The sequence below is a fragment of the Hoplias malabaricus genome, chromosome 3 (assembly GCF_029633855.1).
Source record: "Hoplias malabaricus isolate fHopMal1 chromosome 3, fHopMal1.hap1, whole genome shotgun sequence".
Taxonomy (NCBI): Eukaryota; Metazoa; Chordata; class Actinopteri; order Characiformes; family Erythrinidae; genus Hoplias; species Hoplias malabaricus.
The window spans coordinates 78243644-78263625 of record NC_089802.1 but is presented as its reverse complement, the minus strand read 5'-3'; the positions used below and the strand labels follow the sequence as shown (position 1 = coordinate 78263625).

Sequence of the window (19982 nt, the reverse complement as noted above, 5' to 3'; positions counted from 1 at the left end):
GATGGTAATTGAACACCCTCAAAGGCAAATTGTCATGCTTAATGGTGTTTTGTTTAAAGACGAATTTCAGAAAATTTAGAAAATGTCCTTAGAGCCCAAAGGGTTAACAAGCATATCAGAGCTAATTGCTAAATTTCCTGTAAGCTCGATCCATGCTACAGAATAATCGGGGCTGATTTTGAGGCAGATTTATTCCTCCCAACATTCGCAAGATGTCTCCTGATTTTAAGGTGATCATAAACGATCAATGTTTCCAGAAAAATCCTGTAGTGTGGGGAGTCTATAATCCAGACTTTACTCGTCCGATCTTCTCCCCCTGCAGTAGGGCCCTGATTGTTAATTGTAAATATGAAACACGTTCAATGTTTACGACTCTGAGCAAGTTGCAGAGTCATGTCTGCATTACGTATTTAAAGCTTGTTTAAAATGCTGGCTGTTCTTGCTTCAATATCTTCAAGGTTTTCTCAGCCTGAGTTTGTTAGAAAGTTCCACCTGCACTCGGGACGTAGCATTTCAGGAGAAACTCTCACAAGCTGTTAAGGAGTGGAGCTGTCTGTCGGTGTCTGTAATTGGAAAGTGTGTTGTGATTCACTGAAGGCAGATCGTGTAGTGTGGGGACGTTGAGGACTAACAACTGTCAGCACCGAAAAATCTGTGAAAAATCTCTATGTGTCGGGTGTCTCACATTTTCAACATCAGTGTGAGCCAGGCATTACACACTTTGTTCTGTTTCCTTCTCCATATTCCCCAGTGTTTTCTGCTTCTATTGTTAGTGTTCGCTCTGGTGGTGTGCTGCCTCCTTCTCCTGGCCAGGGCAGGAACCGCACAAGAACCAACCCTCAGAGCCAGTCATCTTAAATGCCCAACACCCAGAGCTTTAGGTATATAAGCCCTCAAGACTGGCCCCACTTTGTTGATGTTTTTTTTTTTTTTGTCTTATGTGGGTTAAAGACACAGCCAGGTAAAGATTTTGAGAGATTTTGCACTTCTCCACATTCTGACTCTTTTCAAGTTGCCTCAGGTTTTGTTAAGTTTTCTCACCTTTTCCTTTGTCTGTTGAGTCTCCCAGGATCCCCTTTGTCAAGTGGGTATTTCAGGATTAGATATCCAATGAAGGCAGCTATTCCTCCTACGTTGTCTCTTAAGTCTCATATTTATCCCTCTCATTTTGCCATAGAGGAACCTGTGCCCTCCCATACCTCCCATCACGTTGACCCTCTCTGGTTGGGATCTAACATGGGCTGTCTCTGTCTGGGAGGAGCATCCTGAGGTGGGCCCCACTCTGGAACTTTTTATGGGAGCTCTAAACCTTATGTTCAATCACCTAATCCACAGGTGGGAGACAGATGCCCGATTTAAGTTGCTCTCTATTGGGTGGTTATTGGTTTCCCAGCTCCCCAAGAGTCACACATTACCATTGATCTAACTATAGCTGCTTCTGACACAGCAGACCAGTTTGTTCAGCCAATGTAAGTGGGCCATACACGTCTCTCTCCAAGAACCAGAGGCTTGCACATGTGAGGGATGGTGTCTCTACTGTGGTCATGTTCAGTACCTACACCTGGCTTGTTCAGAGTTGAAGAAAAGCTATTCGGTCCATCGCTTCTTCCAACACCTCTATACCATTCTTGCATGGGACCTCTTGGGTTACCTTTGGTGCCTTTACATGTGCCATCATTGGGTGGTCCCTAGGACCAGGGTCTTCATCTTGGTTCAGACTCGATCCATCACCATGTGGATTAGGCGGCATTCTGAAATGACTAGTGCTCCAATCTGCAGTTAGGCTTTTGGGTTCCCTTGTCTCCACCTTCACAGCCCCCATGTGGACTTGTGTTACCTGTTACCTGGCTCATCCTCTCCTGGGGCCTATTGTGCCAAAACACCTGCCTACAGGCTCTTGGAGTCTTGGGTAAGAAATGTGATGAGCCAAGCACCAGTGGGACTTCCAAAAGGTCTTCAGCAAAAAAATGAAGATGTTGTTTCTGCCCCCTCACCAACCGTACTGAAATGTCAATGGAGCCCCACCCCTTCTTTTCTTTCTGTCAGGCTTGGTAAACAAGAGAGACGCTCGCGGGTGTTTAGCAGAAAGAGATTTACTTCAAGGATGTGCAAAGCACACTGTAAAGAGAAGGCAAACACAGCAAAAGGGACAATCCAAAGAATTGTGAGGTACAGGCTGAGGTCAAAAACACAAGGTACTAAACAATAGCAGTCCGGATCCAAAAACACAGAGTCGAGAAGAACGTAAGGTAGGGTCATACACGGTTTGGCTTTCATTCATAAGGTTCGCTCGGTATGTAACAGGAAAGGTTAGCAATACTTCGCAAATGGTAAATGCAACAGTCCGGGTTTATATAGTCAGTGAATGATTATGACTAAAACAAAACAGCTGTGAGTTAAAACTCAGGTGACCCGGAGCGCACGAGAGAGTTCCTATTGGTTGGTGGAGTCATGTGACCAACAGTTGAATCATTGGAAGTGAAGTCTTCTGAGTCATTCCCAGACTCAAGTGGTACTGCGTCCTGAACTGAGGGAGGAAGCGAGACGTCCGCAGAGACAGGCGTGACAGTACACCCCCCCCCCCAAAGGAGTCCGGCGCAGTCGGAGGACGACGTCGACCAGGACGATTCGCACCGGAACGAGCAGGTAAGCCCCCTGAACCACCTGAGTCAAGAAAGCGTTGACCGGAAGAACTCCTCCCAGGACGACCTCCAGAACGTCGAGCATTAGGAACCCTGCCCGTGCCAAGTGGTTGAGACCTGGGGCGTCCTCTAGGACGAGGGGCTGGTTTGTCAGGATGGAGATGGTGGAACTCTAACACCAAGGCAGGATCCAGAACACCATGGGCAGGAACCCAACTCCTCTCCTCCGGACCATAACCCTCCCAGTCTACCAGGTATTCCAGTTGACCACTCCTCTTCCTGGAGTCCAGCAACCCACGAACCTGGTACACCGGGACTCCATCCACAACCACTGGAGGCGGAGGTGCCTCGCCTGGTATCACCTCATCCAAAGGACCTGGAACCACAGGCTTTAAAAGGGATACATGAAAAGACCTTGAAACTTTATACTGTTTGGGTAAGTCCAACTTATATGTAACAGCATTAATCTTTTCTATAACCTTAAATTGACCAATATATTTAGGAGTCAGTTTCTTACAACCCCCTTCAGATCTGAAGTCCCGTGTTGAAAGCCAGACCCGATCTCCAGGCTGATAGAGTGGAGTATCCTTTCTATCGCGATCAGCAAAGTTCTTATATCTGTTTAGTACCCTTTCAATGTGTTGATGAGTAGATTCCCATACCTCTTCACTCCTTTTCATCCAGCTGTCTACAGCTGGAACTTCGGTAGTTACCACTGTCCAAGGCATGATAGGGGGTTAATAACCCAAAATACATTCAAATGGAGTGATACCCGTTGTGGAATTTACCAGGGAATTCTGTGCCATTTCAGCCCAGGGGAAAAAACGAGCCCACTCTAACTGGTTCTTGTGGCAATATAATGTAAGGAATTTACCCAGTTCCTGGTTCACTCTTTCACATTGTCCATTGGACTGAGGATGATAACCAGAGGTTAAACTTACATTGACCCCCAGATGTTCAAAGAATGCTGCCCACATCTGGGAAGTAAATTGTGGGCCTCGGTCTGATACAATGTCTTCAGGGATTCCAAACAGTCTAAACACATAATTGAACAGGGCTTCTGCAGTTTCAAATGCTGTAGGTATCTGAGAAAATGGAATAAATCTCACAGCTCTAGAGAATCTATCTACCACCGTTAAGACGGTGGTGAATTGCTGTGAAAGAGGTAGATCAGTAACAAAGTTAACTGCTATGTGAGACCATGGGCATTTAGGAACAGGTAAGGGATGCAATTTTCCAGCAGGCAAAGTCTTTGGGGTCTTGCCTTGTGCGCAAACTGTACAAGACGCAACAACCTGGTGAATATCCCCTGACATGTTTTCCCACCAATATCTAGCTTTTACTAATTCCTGAGTACGTGTCTCACCTGGGTGACCAGAGGTAAGTGAAGAATGAGCCCAAGTGATTAAATAGTCTCTGAATATTTATCAAACATATTTTTGTTGACGGGGCACTGAGAGGGAATGCTCATGGTTTCTAAAGCCTTATCAATTTTATCATGAATTTCCCATCTAACTGCAGCTACTACCACCCCGGGTGACAGTATCTCCTCTGTTTGCTTCTCCAAGTCCTCTTCCGTAACAAACTGTCTAGACAGAGTATCAGCTTTAGTGTTACTCGAACCCGAGCGGTATGTAATGTTAAATTGAAAACGCGAAAAGAACAGTGACCAACGAGCTTGACGGGGATTGAGTCTTTTCGCATTACGTAAATATTCTAGATTTTTATGATCAGTTAATACTAGGAATGGATGTCGTGCGCCTTGCAACCAGTGACGCCACACCTCAAGAGCCAATTTAATGGCTAATAATTCCCTGTCCCCTATACCATAGTTTTTCTCTGTAGACGTTAATTTGTGGGAGTAAAAGGCTACGGGATGTAGTTTCTTAGTAAAATCTGAATGTTGGGAGAGAACCGCTCCAATACCAACATCGGAAGCATATACTTCCACAACGAAAAGCATCTTCGGATTAGGGTGATGAAGAATTGGTGCTGTAGGAAAAGCCTCTTTAAGTCTTTGGAACGCAGCGTCAGCTGAACTGTTCCACTGGAGTTTTCTAGGGGACCCTTTAAGTAATGAAGTCAAAGGAGCAGCTAGTGTGCTATAATCTCTAATAAAGCAGCGGTAGAAATTAGCGAACCCCAAAAATCTTTGAAGACCCTTTATGGTAGTGGGAACTAGCCAGTTAATAACAGCATCTACTTTGTTGTCATCCATAATTACCCCTTGATTACTAATTATATATCCCAAGAAAGAGATTCTTGGTACATGGAACTCACATTTCCATGTACAAGCGAGATGTCCGCAGAGACAGGTGTGACACTTTATTTTGGGACGCAAGAAGAACTGGCTGGGTTCTTCTGTGATGGCATAAAAGGTGGGGCCTTTTCCCCTTCATTGATTATTGAGAACTAAATTAGCTAATGTTCATAGACCGTTACTTATGTCTTCTACATTTGGAGCTGTGCGGCGTCTATAACCTGGTGCAGATCTGGGAAGGTCATGAGAGGAAGAGAGCATTCATGGACCCATCAGGGCTCTAGGAATAACTGGTTACACTCTTTGGGCTGATGAATGCTCCAGCCATCTTCCAATAGTAGAGAGATGAGGAAAGAGCGAGAGTTCTTCTCAGAAATTCACAAACATTGTGGATAGTGTTTATTATTTTTCACACAGAAACATGAACAGAAATAATTCCTTTTACTTTAGACCTCTTTAATAAATCACAAAGACACAAAGTAAAATCATTTATTTGGTCAACGCTAATGTAATAACAAAATAATCAGATAACACTAGTTGCATTTACCAAAGAAATCACGATAAAACACTCTGACCGCATAATGACAATAAGGGCAGTGTCGTCAAGATATCAGTGTGGTAAGACTTGTCCACATCAAAGCTGTTATGACATCATCATAAAACTTTTAGAATGCATGGCTACACGAGTAACATTATGATATCATAATAAACAACTCAATCAGAACCTTTGGTAATTTCAGGACCATTATGACATCACAATAAAACAATAATTACAGTAGGTTACTTCAAAGCCACAGGACCACATTAAGAAACTACCAGAAGTTCTGGCTAAACCAGTGCTCTTATGACACTAAGTGATTACATTGAAATAATTATGGTATCATAATAAAACAATTATAAAATAATATAGAACTAGAGTTCTATTTAACATCAGTATTTATCAAATTATAAAATACAATTTGAATTCTAAGAAATACAAAAGAAGCAATACATAATTTTGACCTCATTACGCAATCAGAACTGTATCCAATATCAAAGCCATTCTGACATCAAGTGTTGGGGAGTGATCTATGAGCCAGAAGAGCAGGGCTCTGTGGCCAATAAAAGAAGGACTAGAGAATGGATAAGAAAAGCAAGTACCAAGTGCTCTCCCTAAAAGAGAAGGTGTTTGTTCAAAAGTTCTTTTGTTTGTGATTTAATTTAAAGACAAGATTTAAATTTTGTAGCATTTATCTAGAGCCAAGCAGAGTCCCTTACTCTGTGAAAGGAAAGTGAAGCTGCTGCAGAAAGAAGGATGGAGATGTTTTTCCTCGGGGACAGACTGAAGATGCGTTCACTGTGAAAAAATAAATCTTGTTGACGAGCGACACTCGTCTGGACCAGACTTACTCCTGCTTTCTGATGGATAGAGGTAACAGTTTCATATCTTCATAAATTGGCTGGACTGTGGGTTCCCTCTTCTGAAAGGGGAAGACAGAGGTTTGGAGTTTCAGTAATACACACACACACAACCACACAAACACACAAAAATACAAAACCAAATGCATGCTACTTATATCCCCAGTTTATAAACTATAGTGATACTCACAAACAAGGCTTTAGCGAAGATGAAAACTCCTAACAGCAACATCACAGCTACAGCAGACAGGCCACACACCAACAGCATATTCCCAAGCCAACTACATTCTTGTGCTAAAACAACACAAATATCAAATGCCTTTTTCTTTTACAAATATTCAACAACATTTACAACTGAACAGGAAAAACACAGACTGTCCAGGTATTTAACCCAACCCAGTTTCCACTCATTGTGCCCCTACACACTAACACACAACCACCACGTCAGTGTCACTGCAGCGCTGAGAATGATCCACCACCACATCGCACCTGCTCTGCGGGGGTCCTGAGCGCTGAAGAACAGTGGAGAAAGGGGGGTAACAAAGTATGCAGAGCAACAGACGAAGTACAGTCTGTGACTGTAGAACTACAAGGAGCTCCTAAGTTGTCAGTGGAATGTGGAGTATGTGTACTCCCAAGCCAAAAAAAATAAAAAATAGAAATAGGCCACAACAAAAATTGCAGAACATTAGGCTTTACATGTTATTAACAATAAATGTGCTGCTGTCTAGTCATTCTGGGTTTCTAATCTAATGTAAATCTTATTGCTGTACAGTGCAGTTACTTACCATCATCCTCAACATGAAGAAAAAACCTTTTTGTGCCATTCATTTCAGGAAAACCATTTGTTCCTCTTGTGTAAAAGAAACAGTAGTAAAGGTCTGTGTCGTTTTGCTGCAGGTTTTTGATGCTGACTGTGATGCTGTGGTTATTCACTTTGTTCTCAACAGAGATGCGAGGGTGATCATATAATTTATGATCTCTTTCATCCTGGAGGTACAGCACACAAGTGAGTTTGGGTCCACGATGTAGGGAAACGACCATCAGCCCTCCATACTCACAGGGAAGCTCCAAGGTGGCATTTGTATGTTCATGGAGATAATCCACACCCCCATACACTGGAAATAATGTATAATACAGTTAAACACATTCAAAAGTAACAGGCACAGTTACCCAGATTACTGCAGGGTTCTTCCACCCACGCATTTAGCACCACAGCCCTTTCCCCTGAATCTGAACAGAAACCCTTCCCTTGAATCTCCAATGGAAATCAATGGGCTGATGCTGTGGTGGAAAATCAAACACACGCTAGACTTTCTTCATAAAAGAACTGATTGAACGCTCACACCACACACTTTTTGTTTGTTGCCTTGGCTGTGTGCACACGTCTACGTCTGTCTTTCACCTGAGGAGGTCCTGGAACATATATTTGAGTGTTTGATGGCATTCAGCCTCATAAACTTTAGTGATGTCTGCTGCTGATGTTGGAAGATAGCTTCTGATGCTCTGGCTAATCTGAAAGGCAGCGGATGGAACTCCATCACTCCAGAGAACACAGATCCTGCAGAGAACACAGATCCTACTGTACAGTCCCGTGCTGGAGGTTTACACTCCCCTGGCTGATGCTTGACATTGATTTTGATGCCAGAGAATAGACTATTGTCTGTAAGAATTTAACCGAGGGCCTATAAGTGAGTGAATCTTTGAGTTTATTAAACACAGACAGAGACTCACTAGAGGTGGAGGAGACTATGGTAAACGAAGCGAAAACAAGGGTAAAGTTTACCATCATTAAACAGTCTTTTGTCAAACACAACCCACATGATCCATGTGTTTTAGTCACCATTAGGCCACTGTCCAATCCCTGTCCACTCTGTGAGACATTCCTCTCTCGTTGGTCCACCTTGTAGATGTAAAGTCAGAGCATTAAGCTTTTAATAATATTAACAATAAATATATAATTTTATAACATTGATTAACTGTTCTGAGTCTTAAAGCTAATATAAATCCTATTGCTGTAAAGTACTGTTTACCTACCATTGTCCTCAGCATGAAGAAAGAACGTTGTTTTGCCGGGAATTTTAGAATAACCAGCATTTACTTTCTCATGGAAGACACAGTGGTACAGGTCAGTGTCGTTTTGCCACAGGTTTGTGATGATGACTGTAGCTCTGTGGTTCTTCAGTTCATTCTGAACAGAGATACGATGATGATCCTCTGGATTATAGATTGATGCTTTGTAGTTAGCACTGAGATATAGCACTTCCCATTTTTTATTGTGTCCACGAAGTAGGGAAAAGGCAATTAAATGTCCACTGACATCTAAACACTCACAGGGAAGTTTAACAGAGGTATTTGCCTCATTGTGGATATAAACCACATCTGTATTCACTGGAACGAAAAACATAATGCATTTATTTATCTTTTAAAACAACAGGCACCGTTTTTTTTTAACAAAAAAATATTGTTTCAGTACAATGCTATTTTCAAAGCACAGCCATATTAATCAGAAAAGATACATCAAAACCTACTTCAAATAGTCTTTCACCATTTATAGAAATACTTTGATCCATTACTTAAACATTTAAAAGTTCATAGGAGTCCAGGGGTGTATCTGATAAGTGTCTCATAGTTTTTGGGGTTGATTTTGTTCAATTTCTAATTTCAAAATTTGCCTTTTAACCTTACAATTAACCAATAACAATTCATGCATTCATTCATTTATTATCTGTAACCGCTTATCCATTTCAGGGTCATGGTGGGTCCAGAGCCTATCTGGAATCATTGGGCACAAGATGGGAATACACCCTGGAGGGGGCGCCAGTCCTTCATAGGGCAACACACACACACATTCACTCACACTCACATCTACGGACACTTTTTGAGTCTCCAATCCACCTACCAACATGTGTTTTTGGAGCATGGGAGGAAACCGGAGCACCCAGAGTACAAACTAGTACGAACACACCAGCGTTAATGTTGAATGCAAATACACAATATGGCTAATTGCTACATTGCATTCACATCTGTTTCTTATTTAAATGTATCACCCTGGCCTTCATTTATCACTCTGCTTGTGTGCTGCAGTAGAAAAGATAAAAGTTCAGATAATTGAACTCTAATCAGCACAAGGCACATAACTGGTTATTTCTAAATATCTTTTAGACTTAGATATGCTTCTTTCTACACATCTCTCTGTGTTACTGGATTGCATTGTGAGGGCTGGGTCTGGTACTCTTCCTGTCCTGGTCACCAGGGGAGGAAGTACACCACCTGAGCCAGTCACCGTTAATGGCTAACACCTTGAGCTGGGGATATTTACCATTATATGCTGGTATTTTGTCTCATGACAGCTACAGGCGTAGCCAGGTAAAGGTATTGGCGTGACTCTACACTGCCCCCCCCCAAAAAAAACAAAAAACAAAAAAACACACACACTCTCTCATTTTGTATCTTTTCAAGCTCAAGAAGGTAATAAATGGAAGACAGCTGTCATCATCCCATCTGGACACTATGAAAATCTCCATAAATGATAAATGCTCCAGCCATCTTCCAAAGTTTCATAATAAGATCCTGAGGGAAGCATAGGACTAATACAGGTTTGTTTATATGTAGAACATTTTATTCTACTATAAGTTTATGGATCACCAGCACAACACCTATGGACAATTTTTGAGTCTCCAATCCACTTACCAACGCATGTTTTTGGAGCATGGGAGGAAACCGGAGCACCCAGAGGAAACCCACGCAGACACAGGGAGAACACACCACACTCCTCACACACAGTCACCTGGAGGAAACCCACACAGACACAGAGAGAACACACCACACTCCTCACAAACAGTCACCCGGAGGAAACCCACGCAGGCACAGGGAGAACACACCGCACTCCTCACACACAGTCACCTGGAGGAAACCCACACAGACACAGGAAGAACACACCACACTCCTCACAGACAGTCACCCAGAGGAAACCCATGCAGACACAGAGAGAACACACCACACTCCTCACAGACAGTCACCCGGAGTGGGACTTGAAACAACAACCTCCAGGTCCCTGGAGCTGTGTGACTGCGACACTACCTGCTGCGCCACCGTGCCGCCCAACCACAAACTTCCAGAAACAAAAAATGTCTGTTCTTTATGTGCAATGGCAAAAAAAGATGTTCAATGTATTCAACAACATAACCGTTGACCATATGACGTTTTCTTTTAAATCGAAAATGCAACCAGTGGTTACCAGCCACATAACATCTCTCACATTTTCAGAAATGTTTTTCAATATCATAAATCTCACGCTTCACCTGGAATCAAATGTTTAAAATTAAAATTTGCTCAATAATCATTGTCCAGTATAATTTTCTACATTGTTTCATTTGGGGAATTTTCATTAATTCATTCATCCATAACAACACACACCGTACAGCCCATTACTGTTTATTTTAATGTTCCTCTGGCAGCACTAGGCAATAGGCCTGTTGACACTTGAGGATCCTAATTCATTTCACACAGTACACACCTTAATCATCTACAGGCTTACTGTAAAGAAGCTGAATCAACTGCTTCTAAGAGGCACCTGTAAGAACTCGGGCCTAAAGCTGAGTAAACCTGTGAGTTTAATAAAAGACAGACATATAGAAAACTCACCAGAGATGGGGGAGACAATGATAAACCATGCAACAACAAGTGCACACACCATGACGACGTCTTATCTCTTTTGTCTGCAGCACAGCAACTGTGTCTCAGAGGAATGCAGCAACTTTGATGAGAATGAGAGGGAAACAGAAGAATGGTTTTCACCTTGTGGTCTGTGATATCATTGCATCGTCTCTGTTGGTCTGCCCACAGACGTTATTACACAAATTTCCGTCCTCATCTTCTTTCTTTCTCACTTCATCTTTCTCTCTGTATGCTGGACTTGGTGATTGTAAGACTTGACAATAAAGGTCCTGAGAATAGATTTATGGGAAGCTAGTACAAACACACCAGCGTTAATGTTGAATGCAAATACACAATATGGCTAATTGCTACATTGCATTCACATCTGTTTCTTATTTAAATGTATCACCCTGGCCTTCATTTATCACTCTGCTTGTGTGCTGCAGTAGAAAAGATAAAAGTTCAGATAATTGAACTCTAATCAGCACAAGGCACATAACTGGTTACTTCTAAATATCTTTTAGACTTAGTTATGCTTCTTTCTACACATCTCTCTGTGTTACTGGATTGCATTGTGAGGGCTCGGTCTGGTACTCTTCCTGTCCTGGCCACCAGGGGAGGAAGTACACCACCTGAGCCAGTCACCGTTAATGGCTAACACCTTGAGCTGGGGATATTTACCATTCTATGCTGGTATTTTGTCTCATGACAGCTATAGGCATAGCCAGGTAAAGGTATTGGCATGACTCTACAATGCCCCCCCCCAAAAAAAAAAAAAACCCCACACACACTTTCTCATTTTGTATCTTTTCAAGCTCAAGAAGGTGATAAATGGAAGACAGCTGTCATCATCCGATCTGGAGGCTATGAAAATCTGCTGATGCCATTCGGGTTGATAAATGCTCCAACCATCTTCAAAAGTTTCATAATAAGATCCTGAGGGAAGCATAGGACTAGTACAGGTTTGTTTATATGGAGAACATTTTACTCTACTATAAGTCTCTGGATCACCAGCACAACACCTACGGACACTTTTTGAGTCTCCAATCCACCTACCAACGTGTGTTTTTGGAGCATGGGAGAAAACCGGAGCACCTAGAGGAAACTATAAGTCTCTGGATTTCTACTATAAGTCTCTGGATCAGCACATGGCCCACATCCATAGGGTTCTCCAGCTGTTGATGAAACCATCAATTTTTCACATGGGAGAAGTCTAAGTTCCATACTCAATCCATCTCCATTTTGGGGTGTGTGGGGTTCTGGCCTGGGTAAAGTTCACAGTGCTCTTTTATCATTAATCAGAGCCCAGAAGTGAGCAGCAGACAATAAGTACCAGGCAGCACCCTTGTACTGCCCAGGTTGTGTAGTGTGAGTATTAAAGTGATTCTGAGACATGGAATGTCAAGTAGAGTGTGTTTGATTTTCCACTTCAGCATTTGCCTAAGCTCACTCTGCTCAATGCCAAGTGCTGACAAGAGGGGTATAAGGCCCCTGGCATTGGGCTGCCATTCTCTAACTGATGGAGCTCCAACTTATACTCGGGGGTGAGTTGGAGCTGTGTTTGTGATCCAACACTCATCATCCACAGCCTTGAACCCACTCATTGGCTTAAGTAAGGAAGAACTGAATTTTGCTATTAGGTTGAAAGAGCTGGATCTTCAAATTAAATGCCAAGAGCATGAAACACAGCTCTTGTGCGTTAGGCAGTATAAACGGGAGAGTGAAGATGCCCGTGGTGCGGGAGTGGTGCTTCCTGTGTCACAGGTTTCTTCATCACCACCGATGCAGACCTCTATGTCTTCGCCCCAAGATTCGGTCTCTTCTCCCACTGTACATTCCATAGCCAGCACTAGTGACTTTGATATTAGTAAGCAGATTTGTTTGGTTCCTACTTTTAGAGAAACAGAAGTAGACTCATATTTTGGCGCATTTGAGAGCATTGCTGCTGCCCTGCATTGGCCAAAGGAAGTTTGGCCACTTTTGCTGCAGTGTAAACTGCTTGGGAAAGCTCAAGAAGTCTGTTCTTCATTATCCCTGAGGATAGTCTCGATTATGATATGTTAAAGCCAACTGTTTTGAGAGCATATGAATTAGTGCCTGAGGCTTATCATCAGAAATTTCATGCACACTTAAAAACTGCCAATCAGACATTTGTAGAGTTTGCTCGTGAGAAAGCTAACCTTTTTGATAAATGGCTTCAAGCCAACAAGGTGACAGAATTTGAGCAGCTCTGTGAACTTGTGTTGTTGGAGGATTTTAAGAATTCATTACCAGATAAAGTCATGGTTCATTTAAATGAACAGAAGGTCTCAACTGTAGCTCAAGCTGCAGCGTGTAGTGATGAATTTGTTTTAACACATAAGAGCACTTTTGTTTCATCTCTTCGTGGAGAAAAATCTCGTTTTAATCCAGAGCGAAGTATACATAGTGTTAAAAGTTCTAACCCATTGCCTTGGTATGAAAATCGTGAATGTTTTTATTGTCATCAGTTTGGGCACCTCATTGCCACTTGTCCAGCTTAAAAAGATAAGTCGGGTTTCTAAGGAACAGTATTCAAAGTCAGTAGGTTTTGTTCAGGTTACTAGTGTTCCAGCTGTGGACAGACCAGATATTGACTCTGTATATGAACCTTTTGTTTTGAAGGGAAATGTTTCACTTACTGGTCAGGAGGAAGACCAATACCCAGTAACCATTTTAAGGGATACAGGTGCAGCTCAATCCTTTGTTCTTGAGAGTATTTTTCCTGGTGATATCGGCAATTTTTCCAGGTGATATCGGCCACTACCCCTGCTGCTTCTGTTTCTATGCTGCCATATGGAATTGGTTCTGATTTTGATCTGGATGGTTTAGGTGTCCGTAACATTCCTGTGTCTGGTGCTCGATTACAAAATTCAGAGATTTTAACAAATCTGGGTTCATTTTTGTCTCATCTACCTGAAGATTTTCAGAGAGATATTGTTGCATTGATCCAATCATATCTTGCATTATTTTCTGACATTCCTTCACGCACAAATGTTTTGTTTCATGATATTGATGTTGGAGAACATGCTCCTATAAAACAACATGCTTATCGGGTTAACCCAAGTAAACACCAGTCTATGCAAAAGGAGGTTGACTACCTTCTTGAAAATGGGTTGGCTGTTTCAAGTTTCAGTGCATGGAGTTCTCCCTGTCTCCTAGTGCCAAAGCCAGACGGCACAGTGCGTTTTTGCACTGATTATAGGAAAATCAATGCCATAACAAAACCTGATTCTTATCCTTTACCACGCATGGAGGATTGTGTTGACAAAGTGGGTTCTGCTGCATATGTTTCAAAACTAGATTTGCTCAAGGGCTATTGGCAGGTACCTCTGACCCCTCGTGCAGCTGAAGTTTCTGCCTTTGTCACACCAGATCATTTTCTGCAATAAACAGTTATGGCCTTTGACCTCCGGAATGCACCAAGTACTTTTCAGCAGCTTATGAATCATGTTTTGATGGGGATTTCTGACTGTGAGGTCTACCTAGATGATATTGTCATCCATTCATCTACGCGGAGTGATCATTTGAAGACTCTTTATGCTGTGTTTGATAGACTGAACCAAGCTTCGTTGACTTTAAATCTGGCTAAGTGTGAGTTTGGTAAGGCTACAGTTACTTACCTAGGGAAGCAGGTTGGTCAAGGCCAAGTTCGTCCTGTTGCTGCAAAAGTGCAGGCAATTATTGATTTTCCTGCACCGTGTACAAAACGGGAGTTAAGACGTTTTCTTGGTATGGCAGGATATTACCGTGGGTTCAGCAGGAACTTTTCTGATGTTGTTTTACCTCTAACTAATTTACTACGTCTCACCAAGAAATCAACCTGGTAAAATCCTCTTTTCTCTGTTGCCACTGCTCCCAGAAAACCTTAAAATCTCTAACAACAAGCTTATCCTGAAGCAGTTTAGTAATGAAGCGCCAAAAAAATCTTCCTCTCTGTGCCACAACCATCTTAAAATCTAATAAAATAAGATGATGATCTAAAAAACCAGAGGGGAAGATGCCAGCATTAAACACTCTATCTGTGTGTGCAGAAGTCACATAAAATCTGTCCAACCGCACTGCACTCACTTTTGACTCTGATGTTTTAACCCATGTACAACGTCACACATCAGAGTTAGATTCCCTCCACACATCCACCAGTTCACACTGACGGACAACCCCCTCCAACACCTCAGAAGACTGAGAGTGCGGCTCTTCTCCAATCCTGTCCACCCTAAAATCCATTACAAGCACTGAATCTGTATCAGTCTGCTGCAGTTTATCCCTCAATTTACAGAACAAATGTACTCTTTCACTACCAACGTTATGAGCATAAACCTTCACAAACAGGAACTGTGTCTCTTCAATTTCAGTATTTATAATTAAAATTCTGCCATGCTCCAAATTAGTGACCTTCGTATTTGAAAGACACAGTCTTTTATTAAAGAGCACTGCCACTCCTGTTGTAGTATTACAACAATGACCAAGGAAAATATTCCCTTCCCACCACTTCCTCCACTCAACCTCATTATTGACGTCACTATGAGTTTCCTGGAGGAAAAGCACATCAACACCTTTCTGTCTTATATACTACCCTACTACAGCCCTTCTTATCCTGTCCCTACCCCCATTAATGTTCAGGGAACCTATCCTAAGTTTGTCCATCAAAGGAGATTGTAGAAGAGAAAAGAGAAAGAAACGGATAACAAAAACTGTGGGAAGTGAGGCAATCACCCACAGTGAAGTGAAAATTGCAGTTGTTTTTTCTTTTGGGCCACCATCCTCCTCAGTTTTGCCAGGTGATTTTTTTTAAACAAAATTTATCAAAGCTTGCCGATTTCCGTAAATGTGCTACTGATGCTATGAATTTTTCAGCATCTGGAAAAAAATACTATAACATTATCAATCAATCAAATTTTATTTATATAGTACTTTTCACAAAAAATACTCGTCACAAAGCAACTTTACAGAGATCCAGGTCCAAGCCTCCTGTGAGCAAGCCAGGGGCAACAGTGGCAAGGAAAAACTCCCTCAGCACATGAGGAGGAAACCTTGGAAGGAACCAAGACTCATACGGGGAACCCATCCTCCTTGGGTCGACACTGGAGACACAACAGAGAACAGAGCAGAAGTAAAAGTGAAATGATGACAGATGAAGGGGTTATAGTAACGTGAATGTAATGTATTAGTGATATAGGAGTCTGAGGATGGAGGAGGTGATCAGTGATTCTGTGAGAGTTAAAAGTAGGTGCAGAGTTCATTTGAGATAAACCAGCATGGCCAAGCATGATACAAGATGATACATGATACATGATGAGACAAGGCCTGAGGGGCTGGATCAGGGCAACACCAGGAGAGCAGCAGGACGTTTCAAAGCATGAGAGAGACAGGAGAAAGAAAACCAGACAAAGGGAATAAATAAAAATACAGAGGTTAGTAGGGTCATGGTAAAGGACAGGCAAAATTGTCCTGCGAAAAAAAGCTTCCACGGGTCAGTCAAGAGAACCCAGCGACAGATAGCGTGTTGGCAGTTACTAGAAAGCTAACTAAAAAAGCTGTATCTATGGTAGTCTGACCGGGTTTATACAGAGCAGTGATAATATGAAAACCAGCTCGAACACTAATAGAGAAGGAGTAACCTGAAAGTCAGTGATTAACCAAAAGCTTGTTTGAAAAGGTAGGTTTTTAATCTAGATTTAAAGATTGAGAGTGTGTCTGAGCCCCGAACAGTAACCGGAAGGCTATTCCAGAGTTGAGGAGCTTTGTGAGAAAAGGCTCTTCCTCCTGCGGTGTTTTTCTTAATGCGCAGAACAAAGAGTAGATGGGCATCCTGTGAACGAAGTGTACATGACGGGCGATAAGTAATGAGGAGTTCAGTAAGATACTGCAGGCCTTAAACATTTAGAGATTTATAAGCTAAGAGGAGTATTTTATAGGCAATGCAAAATTTTACAGGTAGCCAGTGAAGGGACGAGAGAACTGGGATGATATGGTCGAATTTTCTAGCTCTAGAGAGCACTCTGGCTGCTGCATTTTGAAGTAACTGAAGCTTGTGTAACGATTAGCACGAGCTCCCTGCCAGGAGCGCATTGCAGTAGTCTACACGTGAAGTTATAAAAGCATGCACTAGTTTCTCTGCATCTTTTCAGGATAAGATATGTCGAATTTTGGCAAAATTGCGTAGGTGGAAGAAGGCGGTTTTGACTGTATTGGATATGTGGGTATCAAATGTGAGAGTCGAATCAAGTTTTTAATGATGGTATTGTGTCTTACAGTTGAATTATCAAAATTAATAGCAGCATTTCTGAGTGAATGTTTCTGAGTATCTGTACCTAGTAACAAGACTTTAGTTTTATCAGAATTTAACATCATCCAGTCTTTAATTTCAGTTAGACATTCTGTTATTTTACGTAGACAAGCAACATCATTAGGTTTGGCTGATAAATACAGTTGTGTTTCATCAGCATAACAGTGTAATTGAATCCCATGCTTACAGATTAGTCTACCCAATGGCAGCATGTAGAGTGTGAACAATACAGGGCCAGGCACTGATCCTTGTGGAACACCATATTTAACTAATGTATGATGAGAGGATTTATTATTCAGATAAACAAATTGATAATGGTCAAATAAATAGGATCTGAACCAAGAGAGGGCAGATCCTTTTATTCCTACCAGATTTTCCAGCCTATCAAGAAGTATCACATGATCTATGGTATCAAACCCCGCACTAAGGTCAAGCAGCACCAGAATAGAGATAGTCCTTATCGTATGAAAGGAGTAAGTCATTAGTTACCCTTGTTAGACCTGTTTCTGTGCTGTGATGTCCTGGCAACGTCCAGGACACGTGCACCTGGGAGACAAGACACAGTTGCATTACTCTTTATGCCCGGCATTTTTAAATGTCTGACTATTGAATCTCCAATAATAAGAACACCGTCCTGTTTAGTCTTCGGTGCTGGAGCAGGTGCAGGTGAAGGCCAGGAGCTGAGCACCTCAAACCGGTTGGCAGAAGTGAAGACTGGTTGCAGTGGAGGGGGGATGGCCTCGGCTTCCCATGCCCACCCTGGCGCTCCCATCCCGGTGCAGGCGTGTAGATAGGTACCACCGCGAACCGCCGTGGCAGAGGAGGCGGAGAGGCGACGATTTCTCCCACTGGAGCTCCGTCTGCTTCTCCAGGAGATGCTGAATCATGACGACCCAGCTGCTCGAGCTCCGCGCCGAGCTCAGAAAGGGCTCGTTCCTCGGCAGGCACCAAGTTAAGAAACACACTGGATTAGGATCGATGAAGACAGCACACTAGGATAAGCAATGCCAAAAAAAAAATAGAATATATATATATATATATATATATATATATATATATATATATATATATATATATATATATATATATATATATATATATATATATCCCCATGAGGAAGACAAGGTACCACACTCTGTATATGAAAACATGTCTTTGTAACCACAACTTGACATATGTATCTGAACCACAAGCACACACACACACACACACACACACACACACACACACATTTATCTCTCTAACAGATCAAGAAGCCACATTCTTTATGAAGACCGATGTGGTCAAGATGGTTTAAAACCTTTATTTTGTTAGAAGTATGCACATTATGAAGAGCTTGGCCACAGGTTTGTGCAAAAATACCCACATGACACAGTCTGATTAATTTCTAATTTATTTTTTGCTTTTTCTTTCAATAGCATTTGATTTAAAAGGTAAGCAGTGGTTGTGTAGTGAAGTTTGTGAGCACAGCATGGTGACCTGGAAATTAGCTCGTTATTGAATCAATATGACTCATTGTTAGTCTTTTTTTCTCTGTATTTAAAAAAAAAATATTATGAGACGGTTTGGACCCTGTGCAAAATTAACCAGAAATTTTAGTTTAAAACTAGGACTGTGACGCATCAGTGGGCAAGATGAGATAAAGAAACACCCATCTGAATCAATGCTATTATGACATCATAATACAATCAGAGCCCTTTGCAACATTTGTATCATTATGACGTTACCTTTACGCTTCCAGAACACAATGGAATATCAAAGAATACTATAATTAAATCTTTATTACATCACAATAAAGCATTCAAAACACAGTAACATCAAAGCCTTTATGACATCATAATGAAGCAATCTAAACTCTTTGTAACTTTAAATTCATTATGAGAGCATAATAAATAACAATTAAAACACTAGGTTAAATCAAATCCTTTATGATCTCAGGAAAAATCAGTCATAAATCTATAAAACATCAAAGAAAGTATGCCACTATAATAAATCCATTAAGAACATTTTGTTACATCAAAGCTGAGGTGACTTCAGGAGGTAGAAAGTGCTCCATCAACCAAAAATACTGGGAGAATTCATCTCTCTGGTCAGAAACTGGCCAATAAAAGAAGGGTTAAAGGATAGAAGGTGGAGCTGCTGTGCTCAGATGATGTAGAAGGAAGGGTGGAGATGTGTTTCCTCGGGAGTTGACTGTGAGCTGGTCCCACTGAGGATGTGTTCAGCCTCAAGTAAAAGATGTTTTCGACTCTGGATCAGTTTCTGACGGATGGAGGTAGCTCTCTCATATCTTCATAAACAGGCTGGACAGGGGCCTTCTTCTTCTTCTTCTGAGAGGGGAAGACAGGGGTGTATACAGTCACACACACACACACACACACACGATGTCTATGCTACTGATTCCCACCAGGATATTCACACAAACGTTTCTTAAACTGCACTGATACTCACACACAGTTCTCCAGCGAAGACGAAAACACCCAGCAGCAACAACGCAGCTGCAGTCGACACGCCGTACAACCACAGCTCATATTCACGGCAAATGCACGCCTCAGGTTCTACAACATAAACAACATTTCTCTTCCTATCGTCATCAAACAGGCATTAAATTACACACAGAAACAACCCACAATCTCCAGATGTTTAATCCACCATTAGGACAAGAAGAGTTTAATTACGTCCACTCTCTGTTCACTCTGTGAGACACTCCTCCCTC

At 41.9% G+C, this 19982-nt stretch overlaps 1 protein-coding gene across 1 annotated transcript in view; it reads right to left on the bottom strand.

Moving 5' to 3' along the window:
- The window catches only part of LOC136691527 (uncharacterized), a 64362-nt gene that overhangs the window by 38580 nt on the left and 5800 nt on the right, over positions 1-19982 (bottom strand). The window contains exon 4 of the mRNA XM_066664086.1: positions 19718-19824. Within this exon, the coding sequence (XP_066520183.1) occupies positions 19718-19824 (107 nt within the window). The remainder of the gene's footprint in view (positions 1-19717; positions 19825-19982) is intronic.